Source organism: Dryas octopetala, chromosome 7 (genome assembly GCF_963921425.1).
Source record: "Dryas octopetala chromosome 7, drDryOcto1.1, whole genome shotgun sequence".
Classification (NCBI taxonomy): domain Eukaryota; kingdom Viridiplantae; phylum Streptophyta; class Magnoliopsida; order Rosales; family Rosaceae; genus Dryas; species Dryas octopetala.
The window spans coordinates 4,124,797-4,144,899 of NC_141372.1; the positions used below are offsets into that span (position 1 = coordinate 4,124,797).

Consider the following 20,103-nt stretch of genomic DNA (forward strand, 5'->3'; position numbering starts at 1 on the left):
AGCAAATAGAGTGGGAGGAAGTCCAAGGAGAAACATAAAATGCATGTATTGCTTGTCTTTTTCTTTCATGAGCTGATATTGAAACATACAATATAACTATATAAGCATTATCTAAAACAAATGCAATTTTTTTAAGGAACTTCAATGAGTTCATGATCATTCATACAAGATAACGTGATCTGATATACGCTATCTCTCTCTGATGGTATAAGATTACAAATGGTTTGTACGATCATGTCCATGCAGGCTCACATTAGATGGCCAATATCATTCCATTATGTTATGCTGATTGCTGGTAAGAGCTGAAAGTTGAAACCATCATCACATACAGTCACCAATCAGCATCCTAATGAATCTTAATGTTAGTGGGACTTCCACTAAAACCTTCGGATGAGGAATGATGTTCTCAGTCCAACTGAAAAAATATTCTATTTTTGAACAGTCTTATATGCATGTCTTGTCGTTAAATTGTTAATTTCTACCGTTCACATTTAATCCGATACCGTAATATAATAAATATTTGACATGTAAATATTACCACATACAAGTTCTATAATTGTAGTTCTTTAATTACCCTTAACTTCTCTCCTTAGACCTTGTTTGTTTCTAGGTAAACATAAGTTTTTCCCTTGTGAACCACAATTAATGATGGATGGATTGTCATGCTCAAAATTTCAATTTTCACAATTAAAGCGAGGGAACAAGTCCCTTGCAATGAGTATCACTGAATGATTACGCAAACTAAAGGCATTTCGCATCTGGCAAATGTGGACAAGGACCTGTAAAGTAATAGCATGGTGACAGATTTGGCCATTTTTACCCATCCATCTCAAATCTCACTAGGCAGGCAAATGCTCTGCAGCAGTACCTTATCTTTTTTGCAAGGATTTTATGCCTGTTAACATTATATTGGCTAGCATACATAACCCTGTAAAATATTTGGATTTCAGTGCGTGTTTGTTACAAAGACCACCCAGAAGAGAATTGCGTCACTCCATCGTTAATCATTAAACCCAGCTTAAAGACTTCTTTTTTTTTTTGGCCAAAGCTTAAAGACTTTAAAAGACTTTAAAAGAATTGCGTCACTCCATCGTTTTAGTATGCTTAATTTTTTTTTTCTTTTTTCCTTTGGTTGGTTGGGTTGGCCCACATAATACCACCAATTATGCAGAATGGGAGAATAAGAATCAAATTTGCAATGAGAAAGAGGCTGTTAAAAAGAAAGAGAAAAAAAAAAAGAGAGGCTCATATCATATCATTGTCCCACCACAGCACTCAAGTGGAGAATACTTTAAATAGAGAAGTATCAAGAGAATCTCTCTCAGTGCTATGTGAATTTCACTTCCATTGGCAGTGCATCTCCCAAACTCAGGACCAAAAAGAAAGAACAAAAAAAAACAGAGAGCTCTGCTATTGCCTGAAACTCAGAATTGAAGATGAAGATGAAGATCATACCCATTTTCATGCTTCTAGTAACGCTTATGCTGCTGGCCATCTCTCACTTGTGCGTGGTCGCAGAAGAGAGACAGCAGCAAGTGAAAAAGACTTACATCATCCACATGGACAAGTCCCAAATGCCAGCAAGTTTCGAAGAAGATGACCATTTCCAATGGTACGACTCATCTTTGAAATCAGTGTCCAACTCAGCAGACATGCTCTACACCTACAAAACCTTAATCCACGGCTTCTCCACGAGGCTAACTCCCGAGGAAGCCGAGCTGCTCGAAAAACAGTCAGGAATTCTCTCTGTTTTGGCCGAAAGGAGGTACGAGCTCCACACAACTCGTACCCCCGAGTTCCTCGGGCTGGGAAAATCCGACGCAGTGTTACCCACGTCAGATAAATTGAGTGACGTGGTTGTGGGAGTAGTAGACACCGGTGTGTGGCCCGAGATCAAAAGCTACGACGACACAGGTCTTGGGGCAGTGCCAAGTGGCTGGAAAGGGCAGTGTGATGTGGGAAAAAACTTCAATTCCTCAAGCTGCAATAAGAAACTCATTGGTGCGAGGTTTTTTTCAAAAGGGTATGAAGCAGCCTTTGGACCCATCGACGAAAAAGCAGAATCAAAATCTCCAAGAGATGATGATGGGCATGGAACACACACCTCGAGCACTGCAGCCGGGTCCGCAGTCTCTGGAGCAAGCTTATTTGGCTACGCTCCAGGGACAGCGCGGGGCATGGCTCCACAAGCTCGTGTAGCCACGTACAAGGCGTGTTGGCTTGGGGGGTGTTTCGGGTCTGATATCATAGCTGCAATGGAGAAGGCTGTTGAAGATGGGGTCAATGTTTTGTCTTTGTCAATTGGGGGATCCTTGTCTGATTATTACAGAGATACAGTTGCAATCGGAGCTTTCTCTGCCGCGGCACAGGGGATCCTTGTGTCGTGTTCCGCCGGAAATGCTGGACCGGAGTCCGGGAGCTTGTCCAATGTTGCACCCTGGATAACCACTGTGGGTGCTGGAACATTAGACCGGGATTTCCCAGCTTTTGTTAGCCTTGGAAATGCAAAGAAATACAGAGGAATATCACTCTACAGGGGAACATCCTTGTCCGGTGGATTGATTCAACTTGTTTATGCTAAAACTGCAAGTAACTCCTCAAGTGGTGAACTATGCGCTCCAGACAGTTTGATTCCCGGGAAAGTTGCCGGGAAAATCGTGGTGTGTGATCGAGGGGGGACTCCGAGGGTCCAAAAGAGTTTGGTGGTGAAGAAGGCTGGTGGGGTTGGGATGATTTTGGCAAACACTCAAGCTTATGGAGAAGAACTTGTTGCTGATGCATATCTCTTGACTACAGCAGCGGTTGGCCAGAAAGCTGGGGATGCAATCAAAAGTTATATTGCATCGAATGCGAATCCCACGGCCACAATTGCTCTTGGAGATACAGAGTTGGGGGTCCAACCCTCACCAGTGGTTGCAGCATTCAGCTCCAGAGGACCAAATTTAGTCACTCCGGAAATACTCAAACCAGACCTAATCGCACCAGGGGTGAATATCCTAGCTGGGTGGAGTGGTGCAGTTGGACCAACTGGGCTAGATGAAGACAAAAGGAGGGTCAGCTTCAACATCATTTCGGGTACTTCCATGTCGTGCCCCCATGTGAGTGGCTTAGCCGCCCTGGTCAAGGCAGCTCACCCGGAATGGAGCCCTGCAGCCATTAAGTCTGCCCTCATGACCACATCCTATACATCATACAAAGATGGAGGAACAATCATGGATGTTGATACTGGAAATCCTGCAACACCGTTCGATTATGGTGCCGGGCATGTGGATCCAGTGGCAGCCCTTGATCCTGGCCTTGTTTATGATGCTGCTGTTGAGGACTACCTAGGCTTCCTCTGTGCTTTGAATTATAGCACAAGTATGATCAAGCAAACCACTCACAGAGACTTCACTTGCAGTACAAGCAAGATATACAGCCTTGGAGATTTTAATTACCCATCTTTTGCTGTGCCTCTAGAAACATCTGCAGGTAAAGGGGGTGGTACTGGTGCATCAAGCACTGTGAAATACACAAGGACTCTGACCAATGTGGGTGCCCCCGGAACATACAAGGTCTCAGTGTCTTCACAGGCACCATCAGTGAAGATCTTGGTTCAACCAGAATCACTGAGTTTCAGTGAAGGATATGAGAAGAAGACTTATACTGTGACTTTTGTTGCCACTTCTTCGCCATCCGGTACAACCAGCTTTGCTCGCTTGGAATGGTCTGATGGGAAACACAAAGTAGGCAGTCCTATTGCTTTCAGCTGGGTATAATTTTAACAATATTTGAAGAATTGATCTACCTCCTGATCAGGGCTGGGAGGTTCCTGCTAAAAACCAACTGTATATTTCATTCTATGTTGTGAACTTGTCTTGTACCTCTCTTGTTCTCCAGAAACTGAGCAAATATAGCCAGTTGATGTATTTCTTATTGCACTATTGAAATTAAAAGGGGAAAGAAATGATGGAAAATTGATTGTACAGGAAACTGTATAAGGAATTGACATGGGGATTTGAAAAGGATTCCATATTGTATTCATAGAATTAAAGCTAGACGCCCTCGATCATCTTCAATTTCTTGGCTCATTTTTTTTTTTTTTTTTGTGAAGCATAGTAAGAGGCACTAATAATTGGGCCTTTCTTTTCTTTTTCTTTTTTTGGCCCAAGAAAACTGAAGGAGTCCATAACTGGATCATCACATCTATGATCTTGTCAGTTATTCTTACCACACTTAAATCCTCATAAAAGTGAATCTCAAATGAGAATTAGAAGGTGAAGAAAGACACTCAGGTTCACAGGACTAGGCAATGGCTGTGGTTTCTTTAATAGTAATTACAGGCCATATCCCTGCAGTTCTTAGTACAACATCACCAGATATTTAAGTTGAAAGAGAAGAATTCTACTATTTTTCAATATAGGATCATCCAGTGTCCCTTGAACATGATAAACAGTAGCTTTGGAAGAGATTACTCTGTCAAATGTTATGGGCTCATTCCTTACTAGACAGCTAATCAATAGTTTCTAATCCCTTTTGGGTTAAACTCAACAATGGTATTTGAATCTCAAGAAATGGCAAACCTTGTTGACATGGAGGCTGTACCCAATCTAATCTTGAAGGGTAAAAAGTAGCTTCTATATGCTGTGTGTGGTACCAACAACATGGGCAGAAGCTTGTCTATTATTCTGCTAATGCAAACAATCTTAAGCCTATGCTACTGCCAGGGAATGTGCTACAACATTTGTTTCTCACAGCCTATGCCGAAAGCTGACCACTTGTAGAGTCCTGAACAAAAGCTTTACATCCTCTACTAAATTATCCTTGTAAGTCGTAAGCAAAGCATTCCTTATCCTTATCTACCAGCAGCTGTATAATATCCATAGCATTACGTTCCACCATAACTTTATAGAAGAACCAATTGAATAACCGTAATGAAACAATACAGTTATGGTCATCTCTGAGATTTATGGATGGGCTTGTGCTAAAATTAAAATAATGCACCATTTTAAACATAAATAAAAAGACAAAGCAATTCAACCTGAAAATTGAGATAATTTAAATACTCAAGTCCATTCAAACCCATATTCATATATATATATATATATATATATACACTGATGCACAAGCTGATAGCTCCAGTTGTAAAACACTTTACCCCACCTCCATTGCAATAGTAATGATATAAAGACTACATACAATACATATACTATACTACCACACGAAAGTGCAGTTCCCCAATTTGCTATTTATGCACAATATCTGCTTCATAACATTGTCTTTTAAATACATATAGGATTCTGGTTTACGGGGAAATATAAAAGCAAAAAATATATATATATATATCAATAACTTAGTGGGAGGGTAAGAATCAAAGCTGCTATGAGGAGCACATTAAAGAAAGAAAAGAAAATTCACGTGGAAAACATTTAGATAGAAAAGTACCAAAAGGCTCATATCATATAATTTTTCACCATCTTACTTGGAGAATGCTTAAGTAGCGAAGTCCCAAAAGAATGCCATGTGAATTTTAATTATTTTGTCGCTGCATTTCCCAAACAAAAAGATTACTTAGAGAAAACAAATTGCACTGCCAAATGCATGGCACTTGGAATCTCTAGAGAAGAATTGAACAAACAATCACGTTCACCATAATCCCAAAAGAGTATTAGACTGAATTAGACGTTCACGTTCCTAAGACTGGGCAGTGGCTATGGTTACTTTAATAGAAATTACATGTCATATGTCCTGCATTTTTCAGTACAATATCACCAGATTTTATTAAGTTGAAAGATTAGTTTTCTACATACTTTTCAAAATATAATCATCTGCTACAACTTAAGCCAACAATCTTAAGTCACTTCATCAAAAAACAATTCATACTTAGCCAAGAAATCTCCTACAACTTTTGTTTCTCTCAGCCTATACTGAAAGCTGACCACTTGTAAGTTCCTGAACAAAAGCTTTACATCCTCTACCAAATTACCCCTGGAGGCCAAGCATTCCTGATTCTCTTTTACCACCAGTTGTATAATATCCATAACATGGCTTTCCACCATAACTTTCTAGAAGTCAGCCTCCAGAGCCATTTGAATAAAGCTAATGAAACAATACATAAGATATAACCATGCTCGTCTCTAAGATTTATGGGCCTGTACGACAATTAAAAAATGAACCATTTTTAACGTACTCACACAAAGAGATGAATGAAAAGACCAAGTGATTCAATCAAAATTCAACCTATAAACTAAGATATGTTAACTACTCAAGTCCATTAAAACCCAAATTCATATATTGATGCAGAAAGTAAAGAAATAGTTCAACTTGCGCTCTCCTTGTTTCTTAAAAACCAAAAATCCTATATTGATTTTTTTTTTTTTTACGGTAAAATGATTGTAAAAGCAATACAATAGAAACACTCACAATACATATAGTAGTATACGACACTACATGCATGAAATTCATTTCCCATTTGCTATTGATCCACAATATCTGCTTCATAACATTTTCTTTTAAGTTCATATAGGAAACTGTGAAAAAAACAGATTGGCAAAGTAATCAAGTCTGCTATGAGGAGAGCTCATTAAAAAAAGAGAAGAGAAAAACTCACGTGGAGAATATTTAGATAACGAAGTACCAAAAGGTTCATATAATATAGTACGTGTTCCACCATCAGCACTCACATGAAGAATATTTAAATAGCAAAGCAGTACCAAAAGAGCTTCTAGTCCATGTGAATTGGAATTCCATTGTTGTCGCTGCATTTCCCAAATACAAAGATTATATATTACTAAGAAATAAAGTAGTAAAAGAAAAACTCCCCTATTGCCCTGAAGCTCAGAAGTTCAGGCTTGCAAACAGTAAGAAGATGAAGATACCCATTTTCATACTCTTACGAACGCTCATGCTTCTGGTTATCTCTCAAATCTGCATGGTAGCAGAAGAGAGGCAACAGAAAATGAAAAAGACTTGCATCATTCACATGGACAAGTCCAAAATGCCACAAATTTTGAGGATGATCATTTTCAATGGTAGGACTCATCTTTGAAATCGTTGTCGAGTGGATAATATAAACTTTCCACCGTCAGCACTCAAGTAGAGAATATTTAAGTAACAAAGTACCAAAAGAGTCTCTCAGTGCCATGGGAATTTCAATTCCATTGCTGCATGCCAGAAAGAGAAAAGCTGCTATGAGGAGCACAATAAAAAAGAAAAGAAAAGCTCAAGTGGAAAATATTTAGATAGATAAGTACCAATATCACATAATTTTTCACAATCAGCACTTACGTGGAGAATGCTTAAGTAGCGAAGTCCCAAAAGAGTCAGTCAATGCCATGTGAATTTTAATCATTTTGTCGCAGCATTTCCAAAACAAAAAGATTATAACGATTGCCCTGAACTCCCCTATTGTCCAGAAACTTAGAAGCTCAAGCTTGCAAACACTGAAAAGATGAAGATACCCATTTTCATGCTTCTACTAATGCTCATGCTTCTGGTTATCTCTCAAATCTGCGTGGTAGCAGAAGAAAGACAACAGCAAATGAAAAAGACTTACATCATTCGCATAGACAAGTCCAAAATGCAAGCAAGTTTTGAGGATGACCATTTCCAATGGTACCACTCATCTTTGAAATCGGTGTCGAATTCAGCAGACATGCTTTACACCTACAAAAATGCAATTCACGGCTACTCAACAAGGCTAACTGCTGAGGAAGCTGAGCTGCTTGAAAAGCAATCAGGAATTCTCTCTGTTCTTCCTGAGTTGAGATATGAGCTTCACACAACTCGGACCCCGAGTTCCTTGGATTGGGAAAAACCGATGCCGTCTTCCCTGCATTGGGTAATAAAAATAGTAAGGTGGTTATTGGAGTAGTAGACACCGTGTATGGCCTGAGATCAAAAGCTATAATGACAAAGGTCTTGGGCCAGTGCCAAAAAGATGGAAAGGGAAATGCGAGGAGGGAAAGAACTTCAACTCATCAAGCTGCAATTGAAAAACTCATTGGTGCCAGGTTTTTCTCAAAAGGGTACGAAGCAGCACTTGGACCCATGAATGAAAAAGTAGAATCAAGATCACCAAGAGATGATGACGGCCATGGAACTCATGCCTCGACCACTGCAGCCGGGTCCCCAGTTCCCGGAGCCAGCCTCTTTGGTTATGCTTCAGGAACAGCACGGGGGATTGCCACGCAAGCTCGCATAGCCACCTATAAGGCGTGCTGGCTCCAGGGGTGTTTCAGCTCTGATATTTTAGCAGCAATGGAAAAGGCTATTGAAGATGGAGTCAACATTTTGTCTTTGTCTATTGGGAGATCCCAGTACCAGGATTTGTACGAAGACTTAATTGCTGTCGGAGCTTTCTCTGCTGTTGCCAAGGGAATCTTCGTGTCATGTTCAGCCGGAAATGGTGGACCAGAATGGGGCAGCACGACCAATAATGCACCTTGGATAACCACCGTGGGTGCTGGAACATTAGACCGGGATTTCCCGGCTTATGTTAGCCTGGGAGATGGACAAAAATACAGAGGCATTTCAGTCTACAGGGGAAAACCATTATCTAGTGGATTACTTCCGCTTGTTTATGCTGGCAATGCAACCAACTCCACAAGTGATGATCCATGTACTCCTGACAGTTTGATTCCTGCAAAGGTTGCTGGGAAAATTGTGGTGTGTGATCAAGGAGGGACTGCAAAGGTCCAAAAGGGTGTGGCGGTCAAAAAGGCTGGTGGTGTAGGGATGATTTTGGCAAACACTAAAACTTCTGGAGAAGAACTTGTGGCCGACTCATACCTCTTGCCTACAGCAGTGGTTGGCCAGAAAGCCGGTGATGCAATTAAGCGATACATTGCCTCACATGCTAACCCGAAAGCCACATTTGGTTTTGGAAAGACAGAGTTGGGTGTCCAACCCTCACCACTGGTGGCTGCACTCAGCTCTAGAGGACCAAATCCAGTAGTTACTGATATACTCAAACCAGACCTAATAGCACCAGGAGTGAATATCCTCGCTGGGTGGACTGGTGCAGTTGGACCAAGTGGACTAGATGAAGACACAAGGCGGGTCAGCTTCAACATCCTTTCGGGCACATCCATGTCCTGTCCCCATGTGAGTGGACTCGCCGCCCTTCTCAAGGCGGCTCACCCAAAATGGAGCCCTGCAGCCATTAAGTCTGCCCTCATGACCACATCTTATGCGACATACAAAAAGGGAAAACCAATCAAAGATGTTGCTACTGGAAAGCCTGCGACACCATACGATTATGGCGCTGGGCATGTGGACCCAGTGGCAGCCCTTGACCCTGGCCTTGTTTATGATCTTGCTGTTGAGGACTACCTAGGCTTCCTCTGTGCCATGAATTATCCACCAGAAGATATCAAGAAAACCACTCACATAAACTTCACCTGCGAAAAGAATTACAGGGTTGAAGATTTGAATTACCCATCTTTTTCTGCTGCCATATGGTCCACTTCAACCACTATAAAATACACAAGAACTCTGACCAATGTGGGTACCCCAGCAACATACAATATCTCAGTGACTACACAGACACCATCAGTGAAGATCTTGGTCGAACCAAAATCACTGAGTTTCAGTAAAGCATATGAGAAGAAGACTTATACTGTGACTTTTGTGGCCAGTGTTTTGCCATATCATACAACCAGATTTGCTCGCTTGGAATGGTCCGATGGAAAGCACATAGTAGGTAGTCCTATTGCCTTCCTCTGGATGAACTGATCTATCTCCAGATCAAGAGTGAAGCTGGTCCCTTCTCATCCTTAGATGCTGGTGCTGATTGTTATTTGTTTCTCTTTTATTTTTGTTGTAGTTGTCTCCCATAACAAATCAACTTTGTTTTTCTAGAAAAACAAGTAGAGAATTTTGTTATGCATATCACTTTCTGTTTTAGTTGTCTCCCATCAATCTCATCTCCACAAAACACTTTATTGCTGCCACAGCATGACCACCTTTAACATACCCGTTGATCAATGTCCAAGCAACCACGTCCATCCTTTTTGCGTACTTCCATCAAGCACCTAGTTGGCAACTTGGCAAACTACAGTTACGCACAACTAGGGAAAACCAATCTTGATCATCACATCTATGAAAGTCATGACTCAATTTACTAATTTTCCATCAAGTACTACTACAATTTGGCATCATTTGATGAACCATGGTAACAATTTAGATACATTAAATTTCCCTATAATGGAGCTATCTCTTTCATATACACCAAATTTGCTGAGGCATTTTCTTAACACCAACAAATAGAAAAACTAAATAGTGGTTCTATTTTGACTACCCTAAACTACTTTCTTGACCCCCTATTTATTTTTCCCCTCACTTTTCAATTGTACCCTTAATGAAAGTCAAAAAAAAAAAAAAAAACCAAAAACCCAACCAGCTACCCCACCCCACATTGACCACCGGCGGTGGAAGGGGCCGCAGACAGTAGGCTTGAGTTGGGGTGGCTGGTTGGGTTTTTTCTTTTTATTATTTTTTTAAAGTGTTTTATTTATGTAAAATTTAAAATATGAGGTCAAAAAAGAGGTTTGGGGGAGTCGGAACAGAATTACTCAAAACTAATATAAGGTAACAAACAATTACACTCACCATAGACAGAGATAAAACAGACTTGTCAGACATTCTTACCACACCTTCAATCCTCACAAAAGCGACATCACATAAAAATGGATCCCAAATAAGAATTAGACTAAATTAGTAGGTGAACCTGAATTGGTTCCCAGGACTGGGCAGTGGCTGTGGTTTCTTTAATAGCAATTACATGTCATTATTCCCATATATTATTCAGTTGAAAGAGAAGATTTCTATACACTTTTCAAAATATAATTATCTGGTGTGTCCCCTGAACATGATAAACAGTAGCTTTGCAGGAGATAACTCTGTCAAATGTTTATGGACATTCCTTACTAGTCAATAGTTCCTAACCTCAAGGCTACACTCTCAAACAAAGCCTTTTAATCTTAGAAACGGAAAACCTTGTTGATCTGGAGACTGTTTCCCAATCCAATCTCCACAGGTGGACAGCAGCTTCTACAAGCCGCATGGTTACCCAGAACATAGACAAGAAACTCATATTTTACTGCTAATGGTCTTTAACACATTCCTTACAAGCTGCAAACACTAGGCCAATAATTTCAGGTTCCACTGAGAACAAGATTTATGAGAACAAGCTATAATGACATACATTTAGCATTAGAGAGAGAGAGAGAGAGAGAGAGAGAGAGAGAGAGAGAGAGAGAGAGAGAGAGAGAGAGAGAGAGAGAGAGAGAGAGAGAGAGAGAGAGAGAGAGAGAGAGAGAGAGAGAGATTTGCAATAACATTGTATAAAGTCGTATAGCAGTCTACAATGCCAACATCAAGAAATCAATCAAAATGAAATACTTTGAAGTTACAACAAGAAAAAGCTAAAAAATGAATATAAAAATCCGAGCATCATTCCGAATCCTCCATGGACTGACAAACAGGGAGGTAATATGTATCGAGCTGCCAATACTTTTGTTTGACACCTTCCCAAACTTTTTCTCCTAAACAATCCTTAACAGGCAAGGGAATGAACTGTGTGGAGTAACCCAAATTCTGGAGCTCTAGCTGAACCAAGTGACAGTAAACAACATGGAAGAATGCATTACCTCCACAAAGGCCATTGAAGAATGAGTAGATTCCCCCGGGCTTCAACAACACAGGAAGATGTTGGTGGAACTCCCTCAGGTCTTCATAGTACTCTCCATAGGTGTCAAAGAAAATCCCTGAACAAACAAATGAACCCAACACTTCAAAACCTGTCCTATTGGAATTGAGAATAAACATTTCCATACTCATAAAATTGAAGCTTTACACAGCTATTTCCACAAACACATACCATCATAAGATTGAAGTTGAGAAACAACATCCTGCCAGCGGCCGAATATGATGTTCACATTATCCTTCTGACCCCACCCAGTTTTAAGCATACGCTCATAAACCTCTGGGTGAGCCTCAATGATAGTATGCGAAGCAGGGGAGTATTGTTGAATAGCTGTATCAACAAGACCCATTCCAAACCCAATGTTCAATACATGACCACCTCCTGAGCAAACAGCTTTCGCATGTGCCTCCATCAATGGCTTCTCCCAAGCCATCATCACAGCCTTACTTTCAGAGTCCATCAACTTGTCCTCACTGAAGCTCACTCTGTCTTCCAAGTAATCCCCATTACCATTACCATCCCCATTCTTATTCTCTTTCCTTGCAATCGTTCCCAGTACCAACTCAGCTTGAATCCCTGTTCAACATACAAACCCAAATTAGACTACTTTTCTATAACTTTCAATGTAAAAATAACAAAAGGTAAAAATTTCAAACACGAACCGGCATTGAGGAGGATTTCATAGGCGTCCTCGTGACCCGCCTCCATGGCCAAATCGCCGGCGGAGAGGTTGGAGGGAGAGAGGGCGTTCCAGGGCGCACCAGCTTCCAGAAGGCTCTTCACGGCGTCGGCGTGGCCCAACTTGGCCGCGTGCAACAGCGGACTGAGGCCGTCGCCGTCGAAGTACGACACATCAGCTCCGGACTCTATCAAAGTCTTCACCTTTTCGGTGTCGCCGTTCCTCGCCGCCTCGCATAGTTGCTCGCCTCCCTCCATGTCTGTCGTAGTGTCTGCCAAACCCTGGTCAAAGGTTTATCAATAAAGGATAAATTGGATTTACCTCCCTGAGGTTTCTAAAATTACGCCAACTATATTTTAATTAGGGATAAAGATCAAAAACACCCATTGCACACTTCTTTATAATGATTGGATCCACATTATAACTAACGAACAGCATTAGCTCGTACTTAGATTGTTTTAAGTAATTTATGATTCATAGTCTGAAGTGTTACATTGGGTCCATTTGGTTCAAGTTTTAGAGATTTTAATGAAAAATCAATTTCATTTTCATGGTTGATAAGTATATAGAAGAGAAATCATTTTCTAGTCTAAGAGAAATGATTTCCCTTATCGAGGGAAAAATGAAACCTTTACTGGAGCTTGAGTTTTATTTTCTCTCATTTTAGAAAAACATTTATTACTTATTTTGTAGATGAAACTAATTCTAATATTTTATTAAATTAATTAAAAAATATATTGTTTTTGTTTAATAAATAAGGGTATAATTGAAAAACTAGACCAATTTTATTTCTTATTTTTGCACAAACCAAACAAGGAAATTATTGATTTACTTTCCCAACATCACCAAATGGGGAAATGAGAATCTTACATTCCCTTTTACCAAAAAATCAATTCTAAGTGTATTCGAAACTTAAAAGTTGATCGGTTTATTATTAGGGAAAAAACAATTTTGGTCCTTGTGTTTTACTTTTAAAACGTGTTTGGTTTTTGTGGTTTTAAAATTTCATAATTGATTCTTATTTTTTATATTGTTTACAGTTTTAGGACATTTTATAATCAATTTTAAATTTTTCTCAAATTAAAACTAATAACTTATTTAGACTCACAAGTTTTACTAAATAATGACAAAAAAATCTTATATGCAACCTTCAATTTAATTTTTAAACAAAAATTGAAATTTTGAATTTGTTAAAATTGTCCTCATATTGCAAATAACATAAAACACATGGACCAAATTTGAAATTTTAAAATCATGGTGACCAAATTTGTTTTTGGGATAAAATATAGGGACTAAAATTGTTTTTTTTTGTTTTTTTGTTTTTTTTTTATACTTAAAAAAACAAACCCTTATAATTATCCTATTGATATTCTTTTCTTATCAGCATATTCTATTTGTTTTCTTATCAAAATTAGGCAAGTTATGGGTTTTTTATTAGTTATTGTTAAACAAGATATTGTGAATCTTAGATTTGATAATTAAAATCTTTAATAATGGCTGCTTAGCTATAATGGAACAGAGCCAATCCAACTAGCCAACTGTAAATCAGGTGTACATTGTAAGCAAGTTTTATTGACGAAGAAAAACATAAGCAAACAACAAGTCCCAAAGAAGTCAAGAAAACTAGATTGGCGGCACTTGTTTAAGCTTCGAAAGAGTTGTCCATAATGCCAATCGCCATGTTAATCCAGCAGTCAATGGACCACAATTTATTGACGCGGAGGGAGGGGCATCACCATCACCATCTCCATCTCCTATATAATATCTGCCCCATTGACGGCGAAACGACATCGTCTCTGGATTTCTAGAAACTCTCTTCTTTTTTTTTTTTTGGCCGAGGTCTAGAAACTCTCTTAAATTAACACAAAAGAGAAAAAAAGAAAAAAAAAGTTTTTGACATTTTTGGCATCACCTGCTTTCTCCTGCCTCGTCGAATCAACGAAATCTCTCATCTTCCTCTCATTTCTTAAATTATCTCATTGCCTGTTTCACATTTGTGATTCTGCTTGTACGGTCAATTTTATTGTTTCAAATTCATTTCGAAATCGAATTGCAGATTTTTTCAGCTAGGGTTTCGTTTTCTTCTTAATTAGAAAATTGTTAAGTTGTTGGTATATTTGATTCATAAATGGCATCGAGTTTTGATCGGTGGGAGAAGGATCCATTTTTCTCGGCTGCGGAGGAAGTTCAAGAATCCGCGGACAGGTAGCATTTCTTAATTTGTGTTTTCTTTTGGGCTCCAATCTTAAATATTTCCATTTGGCTTTGAAATTTCTTTTCAATTTTTTTATTGCAACTTTGAATTACATATATTCGGTCGCTTCAAGCTAATTTGAATCAAATACCAGCTTATGCAACGTTCAGCAGATTTTTTTTTTTGGGCCTTAATTAATTGAAAATTCATGATTTACAGGTTAATATTCTATTGTTTTACCTACGTTTTCTCAACATCTGCAATTTGTTTTAAGTGCTCGTTGAGTTATTGGTTTTATCTGCAATGTGTTTGCCAGTAAAAACAGAATTAGGGGTTTTTTTGGTCTGCGATGCAATGTGCATTGACAGCTGAGAATGATATTTCGTTTGGCTTTGATTGTCATTAATTCGTTAGTTTTTATGTTTGTATGGTTCTGAAGGATGGAATCTACGTATAGAACATGGATTCATGCCAAGAAAGATACTTCCAGTACGTGGGATCCCGATGAACTCGGCAGGGATCTCCGTACAACCCTTGGAACTACCAAATGGCAGGTGTTCTCTCTCTCTCTCTCTCTCTCTCTCTCTCTCTCTCTCTCTCTCTCTCTCTCTCTCTCTCTCTGCTATGGATGTGGCCATGAACGCAGAGCGAACTTTATTAATTGGTATTATGCCAATATCAGTGTAGTGAGTAATTTATTGAATTTTGTGTGGGCCATGCAGTTAGAGGAGTTTGCACGAGCAGTCAGGTCAAGTTATGCTGGAAGCTCATGTGAAGATGCCAGAGACAGGCACCTTGAATTTATCAATGCCATCGAGGACCAGGTTTCTAAAGTTGAGATTTCATTACAGGAATCTGCTCTTTCTGAGGGCAAGGCTTCTCTGCCTCCTTGGGTGCGTTTGGATGAAGGAGAGTGCAATGAACTAGCATGTTTTCTTTCAGGACCATCAGCATCTGAACGGAAAGTTAGTTCTAAGAGTAATCCCAGGGATAGTGAAAACCAACAAGTGACAGGTATAGAATCAGCACCAGATTGTTCAAAGAACTCATGTGGTTCAGCTGAGTGGGGTTCCCGGGAAACTAGGGAGGAGAAGCCACATGGACATAGGAGGACAGCTAGTGCTAGTGCTGACATTGGTTCCTGGAAAATTGCGGTTTTTGACGATGGTTACTTACCAAGTTCTTCTAGTATGATGGTTCAGCAACCTGTACGAAAGATACCCAGTTTATCTGGGTTTCTTGGTTCTATGGAATCCGCATCAAATTTGAAGTGGTCAAAGAATGGATTTAGGAAGTTGAAGGCAGTGGACCGTCATGAAGATGCTGATGCTGCATTATTACCAACTTCTCAGTTGACTAGGGTATGTATGCTTTAGTCTTATGATTAATTTACTACTGGAACTTTCCACTCCCTGTTTTGTGTTGCTAATGATTGAAATTATTGTTTTCCATTAAGGGCATCAATGCGTGCTATGAAAAAAGTAAGAGTTGTTTGGATAGTTGCGATGATTGTTATGATAAACAATTACATGGGTGGTATGGAGCTATTCAGAGACAACTTCAAAGGTCTCAGTACTATATGCAGTATAGTTGGCCTCCTCAAGTAGCTTTTCTGATTGCTCTTCTCCTTTGCTTGATTGGTAAGCTTCACTGAGCCCTGTCACATCTTGCCTGCACTTTGAGATACAATACTTTGAAAAGTCAGTCTTGCTCTTAAAGATGAATGTAGTCTGGGCAGCTTAGATATGTTGCTTATCCAGCTAATTCATCTTCCCCCCTTCCTCCCCTGGGTTTTTCTGCCATTTACTTTCAGGGATGCCTTTGTATTCATGAGTTTCTTATTTTTGTGATAATTGGCTCTCTTTGCAGTTTTAATCGCATTCTGTGCTATCTGAACTGTGACCCTGCCCTCAGTTTTTGGTAGTTCATGGAAGGATGAGGAGAAAGTGGTCTCGGTTCATTGAAAACATCAATATTTATGCTGTCAACTGATGGAGATAGAGGTAGGAAATATTATGTTCTCTTGAACACTGTACTTTGTTAACACATTTGAAGTGCCAGGCGGTGAACACAACCTAGAGCCTTCAAAAGTTCCCTCTGTTGTTTTGTTGTTTTCCTATATCCTTTTTCAGTTTTGACATTTTTTGTGGAGGGTAAATTCTGTTGTATTATAGTTCAATCAATATCAGAGAAAGTTGGGCCAGGGTTGTAAGCTAAATCTTTGCTCTGTGCTATACTGGATCTTGTAATATAATTTTTTTTTCTCTCGTGTAGCTGCTTGTTCTGTACTTGTACTGTTTGTGTAGTGTATAAACATTCAGATTTTCTTAGCCTTCATATAGACTTGTTATTGGCATTAAAAAAAAAAATAAGACTTGTTGACTCTCTCTCTCTCTCCCCTCATATATATGTGATATTTGATAGTGGTATTTTATGGTTGAGAAAGTTTTATTTCAAATTTTGATCGAGGGAAGACACAAACCCAGAGAAGTTGAAGTAGCTTTCTGTGAATGGCTTTTAAAATATATATGGGCTTGTGGAAAAATCTTATTGGCAATTTGTGGTCTGAAATGGAGGTATATCTGATGTTGAGTTTTAACTCTCGTCCCTGCTTATATTATTTCAGCTTTATGGAAGTTGCTTCCATTTGACTTAATCACTTGTACAGACAGGGAAGGCAATCGCAGTGCATTCTAAATTTCTAATTGATCTCTTCACCAGCCTAACAAAAGCGAGAAAGAGAGGAGGGAGAGGAAGGGTACCCCAATGCAAATATTTGAGAAAAAAAATTGTTGGGTATAGAAAGTGAACATTGGGGCCTTATTTTTTTTTGTTTTTTTAGAATTACCCATATCTTTATCCTATTATATTCAGTTGGAATAAAGACAATGGCATTCCGGTTTATTTTCAAGACGGAGACAAATTCTAATTTTCATTTGCATCCTCATAACTTCTAAATTATTTTGGATTCCAATTTCCAAATGTATCAAAACAATCTCCACCTTTTTCCTTTCTCTACGTTTACAAACGAAGTCCAGATGGCTTTAAATACATACTAGTTGATAGTCTTCCAATTCAGAGTGGCTTGCATGGCAACACTAACTGGGCTGAGGTTGTGAATCCAGTTACAGCAATGCTTGAGCTATCGCGAAGCACGAATGTCCTGGCTGCTTTTCTGTTCATGATCTTTTTTACCCAAGTCTATGCCATGAAATGTGACCCCAGATGAATGATACTGACTACCAAAGGCAGTGCCAAAGCCCCATCCAAGACCTAGCCCAACCCCACAGCCTCCACCTGTAAAACAACATTGCAAGTTAATGACATACACACCATAATGTGCTTGAGATAGATCTGATGCATTCTGAAAATATAAATTACAGATTCCGGTTTGACTAAAAGGGAAAGGTTATACCTACACCAAGACCCAATATATTCAAAGGTGAGCCTGTAGAAAAAGAGAAAAATAAAACATTGGATATTAGCAAACAAGCAGGTTATAAACACTACATCGGGACAAATAACAAAGGCATTTAAGTAAACAAGAATAATTTCACAATGAACTCCAAGAATAATAAAAGTACTATTTGTCCAAATTTAAGCGTGAGACAAGCAATTCAGATTCACCTCCAGAAGTCCCAAAACTTAACATGCTCCATACGGTTCTAAAGTTCTAAATATGAGCAATGTATGAAATGTGCAGAAAAATAGTGAGCATGTTTATCTATGCGTGTTGAGAGAGACAAAATTACAAAATTTATGCTATTTATACAGCACTGGTAGCAGTTATTGTTTCAAATCATATATAACATACCAACACATATTAGATTCAACTTGTCCTAATGCCATTCTTCCTGTTGTTGTTTGCTGTCTCTTGCCAAATCTCAATATCATCAGTACATGCCAAGTGTCTTCTTTTTCTCAGTCTTATCAACTTCTACATTATAGTTGATACATATTTACCCTAATCATTTATATGCACAACCCCAATAACTCCTTAATGCTAGTCTGATATTCCTCTGTTAAAATAGGGTGACAAGTGACAAGAAATGATAAAGAACAATAATCCCATATCTGATGTGAAGCTTAATTGTAGGCTTTGTAGCCTCAAACTTTTGAGAATTTCAACCGGTTCAATACTTTCCACGGAATATGAGAAAGTAAATATTTGATCCAAACACATGACAGGATTGACAAGGTATCTAACTTCTGGTCAAGCAAGATAGGAAAAAAACCATGGGGTTTTTGCACTGGTAGGGGTAGGGGGGGATACCTTGTGTTCAATTGCTAAAGCATGTGTAAGTCGAACACCAAAACCCTGCCAATAAACCCTCCTAGTAAAGATGCTTTAGGTTCTAATCAATCATTAGTTCAGAAACATGATGAAGAAGGAAGCTCAATGGGCCATCAGCTGCTGTATTTATGAATCTCAACTGAGAGACTGATCCCTCTTGAAAACTTGAACTTCATTAATCTAGTCCATAGAGAAGAACATTGTACTACTCTTCCTGAGTCACACTGTAAAAATGCCTAATTAAACAAAAAATCTGCAATAATATTGAACACTGAACTGTTTGTAATTCTTGTGAATAACTGTGATTTGCTCCAAATTTTAGTTACATGACCATTATAAGTCCTTAATGGACTGAATCATAGGCAAAAAATCTTACTGATCAGATAAGCCCAGTTGTGCAACAACCCAATTGTTAAGAATTAAACATGTTTCAAGCATAATGAGCAAATAAAACATGAAATCAACAAGAGATGAAAGTAAAAAAAATCAACAATCAAATAATAGAGGAGAGGGAACCAACCTCCGAACCCCCATCCAACGCCAAAACCGCAGCCAACACCGAATCCTAAAGAAAAAAACTGAGTTGGTCAATGGGATCATAGAATACACAAAGATGAAAACCCAAAAAGCTATTTGAAATCATACCAAATCCGACGCCAGCTCCATTGAAGTTGGTAAGCACCATTGCTGCAATTGCCAAATGCCAATTATGCCACCCTTCAACATTTACATATGCAGTGTGAATTTAAGTGAATAATAATAAAATAGATGGGAAATTTTTGTGTACCAAATTCATAATTAATCACGGATAACGGAAAATACCTTTAACAACAACGGGGTTCGAATGGATTGCGGTGAGCTCTCCCCAGTTCTTTATTATTTTTTTTTTTGGCCAAGCTCCCCAGTTCTTTATTAAACAGCTGAACTATCAACTAAATGGTGCATTTACGGAAATACCCGTAGCCCATGGGCCGTGGCCATTCTTTCAACAAGACTGTCTAATGGACCAAGCCAACTAGGCCGTACCTTTGTAATTATATATGATGGCAGGGCTCGGGCCATCATATTTTTTATAGAAAATTAGGGTTAAATATTAAATCTCAATAATTTTTTGATATAGCATGAGACCATATAATTTTTTAATTGAACTACCAAATTTAAATATAATTTTTTTGATTAAGTCACAAATATATTGGCCCCTTTGATTTGAGCCTTTTCTATTTGACATTTTGATCATTTGGCTCACATAT

General features: G+C 38.9%; 3 protein-coding genes and 2 pseudogenes across 5 annotated transcripts; 3 read left to right on the top strand and 2 right to left on the bottom strand.

The window, feature by feature from the left end:
- Positions 1-1,271: 1,271 nt before the first annotated feature.
- LOC147278684 (subtilisin-like protease SBT1.7 pseudogene) lies at positions 1,272-3,988 on the top strand (annotated as a pseudogene).
- Positions 3,989-7,794: 3,806 nt separating this feature from the next.
- Positions 7,795-9,714, top strand: LOC147278685 (subtilisin-like protease SBT1.7 pseudogene; annotated as a pseudogene).
- A 1,604-nt stretch (positions 9,715-11,318) lies between these two features.
- Positions 11,319-12,703, bottom strand: LOC147278686 (ankyrin repeat family protein). Its single transcript, XM_086251578.1, has 3 exons — positions 12,349-12,703; positions 11,861-12,262; positions 11,319-11,747 (listed from the first exon to the last, which is right to left on the bottom strand). The coding sequence occupies exons 1-3, from the start codon at positions 12,620-12,622 to the stop codon at positions 11,434-11,436; spliced, it is 990 nt and encodes a 329-aa protein (XP_086107704.1). The 5' UTR covers positions 12,623-12,703; the 3' UTR covers positions 11,319-11,433.
- A 1,535-nt stretch (positions 12,704-14,238) lies between these two features.
- Positions 14,239-16,896, top strand: LOC147278687 (Syntaxin/t-SNARE family protein). 2 transcript variants are annotated; one of them, XM_086251984.1, is made up of 5 exons: positions 14,239-14,570; positions 14,999-15,113; positions 15,282-15,920; positions 16,016-16,199; positions 16,429-16,896. In XM_086251984.1, exons 1-5 carry the CDS (start codon positions 14,494-14,496, stop codon positions 16,452-16,454), a joined length of 1,041 nt encoding a protein of 346 aa, XP_086108110.1. In that variant the 5' UTR covers positions 14,239-14,493; the 3' UTR covers positions 16,455-16,896. The 2 variants fall into 2 exon arrangements, with proteins under 2 accessions (XP_086108110.1, XP_086108111.1); XM_086251985.1 differs by lacking the exon at positions 14,239-14,570 and having other exon boundaries at positions 15,286-15,920.
- A 647-nt stretch (positions 16,897-17,543) lies between these two features.
- On the bottom strand, positions 17,544-19,743 carry LOC147278688 (protein TRIGALACTOSYLDIACYLGLYCEROL 5, chloroplastic-like). Of its 2 annotated transcripts, none has more exons than XM_086251986.1 (5): positions 19,676-19,743; positions 19,499-19,570; positions 19,374-19,418; positions 17,975-18,007; positions 17,544-17,856 (listed from the first exon to the last, which is right to left on the bottom strand). In XM_086251986.1, the coding sequence occupies exons 2-5, from the start codon at positions 19,536-19,538 to the stop codon at positions 17,702-17,704; spliced, it is 273 nt and encodes a 90-aa protein (XP_086108112.1). In that variant the 5' UTR covers positions 19,539-19,570; positions 19,676-19,743; the 3' UTR covers positions 17,544-17,701. The 2 variants fall into 2 exon arrangements, with proteins under 2 accessions (XP_086108112.1, XP_086108113.1); XM_086251987.1 differs by having other exon boundaries at positions 19,499-19,540; positions 19,676-19,730.
- Positions 19,744-20,103: the final 360 nt, after the last annotated feature.

Bases quoted from the DNA above. Each gene is read 5' to 3' on its own strand.
- LOC147278686 (XM_086251578.1), bottom strand. From the start codon at position 12,622: ATGGAGGGAGGCGAGCAACTATGCGAGGCGGCGAGGAACGGCGACACC. The intron at 12,263-12,348 runs GTTCGTGTTTGA...TATGTTGAACAG, and splicing joins TGAAATCCTCCTCAATGCCG to GGATTCAAGCTGAGTTGGTA. The intron at 11,748-11,860 runs GTATGTGTTTGT...TTGTTTGTTCAG, and splicing joins TCAACTTCAATCTTATGATG to GGATTTTCTTTGACACCTAT.
- LOC147278687 (XM_086251984.1), top strand. From the start codon at position 14,494: ATGGCATCGAGTTTTGATCGGTGGGAGAAGGATCCATTTTTCTCGGCT. The intron at 14,571-14,998 runs GTAGCATTTCTT...ATGGTTCTGAAG, and splicing joins GTTCAAGAATCCGCGGACAG to GATGGAATCTACGTATAGAA. The intron at 15,114-15,281 runs GTGTTCTCTCTC...TGGGCCATGCAG, and splicing joins TTGGAACTACCAAATGGCAG to TTAGAGGAGTTTGCACGAGC.
- LOC147278688 (XM_086251986.1), bottom strand. From the start codon at position 19,538: ATGGTGCTTACCAACTTCAATGGAGCTGGCGTCGGATTTG. The intron at 19,419-19,498 runs GTATGATTTCAA...TTTTTTCTTTAG, and splicing joins TGGAGCTGGCGTCGGATTTG to GATTCGGTGTTGGCTGCGGT. The intron at 18,008-19,373 runs GTTGGTTCCCTC...CTTTTTCTACAG, and splicing joins CGTTGGATGGGGGTTCGGAG to GCTCACCTTTGAATATATTG.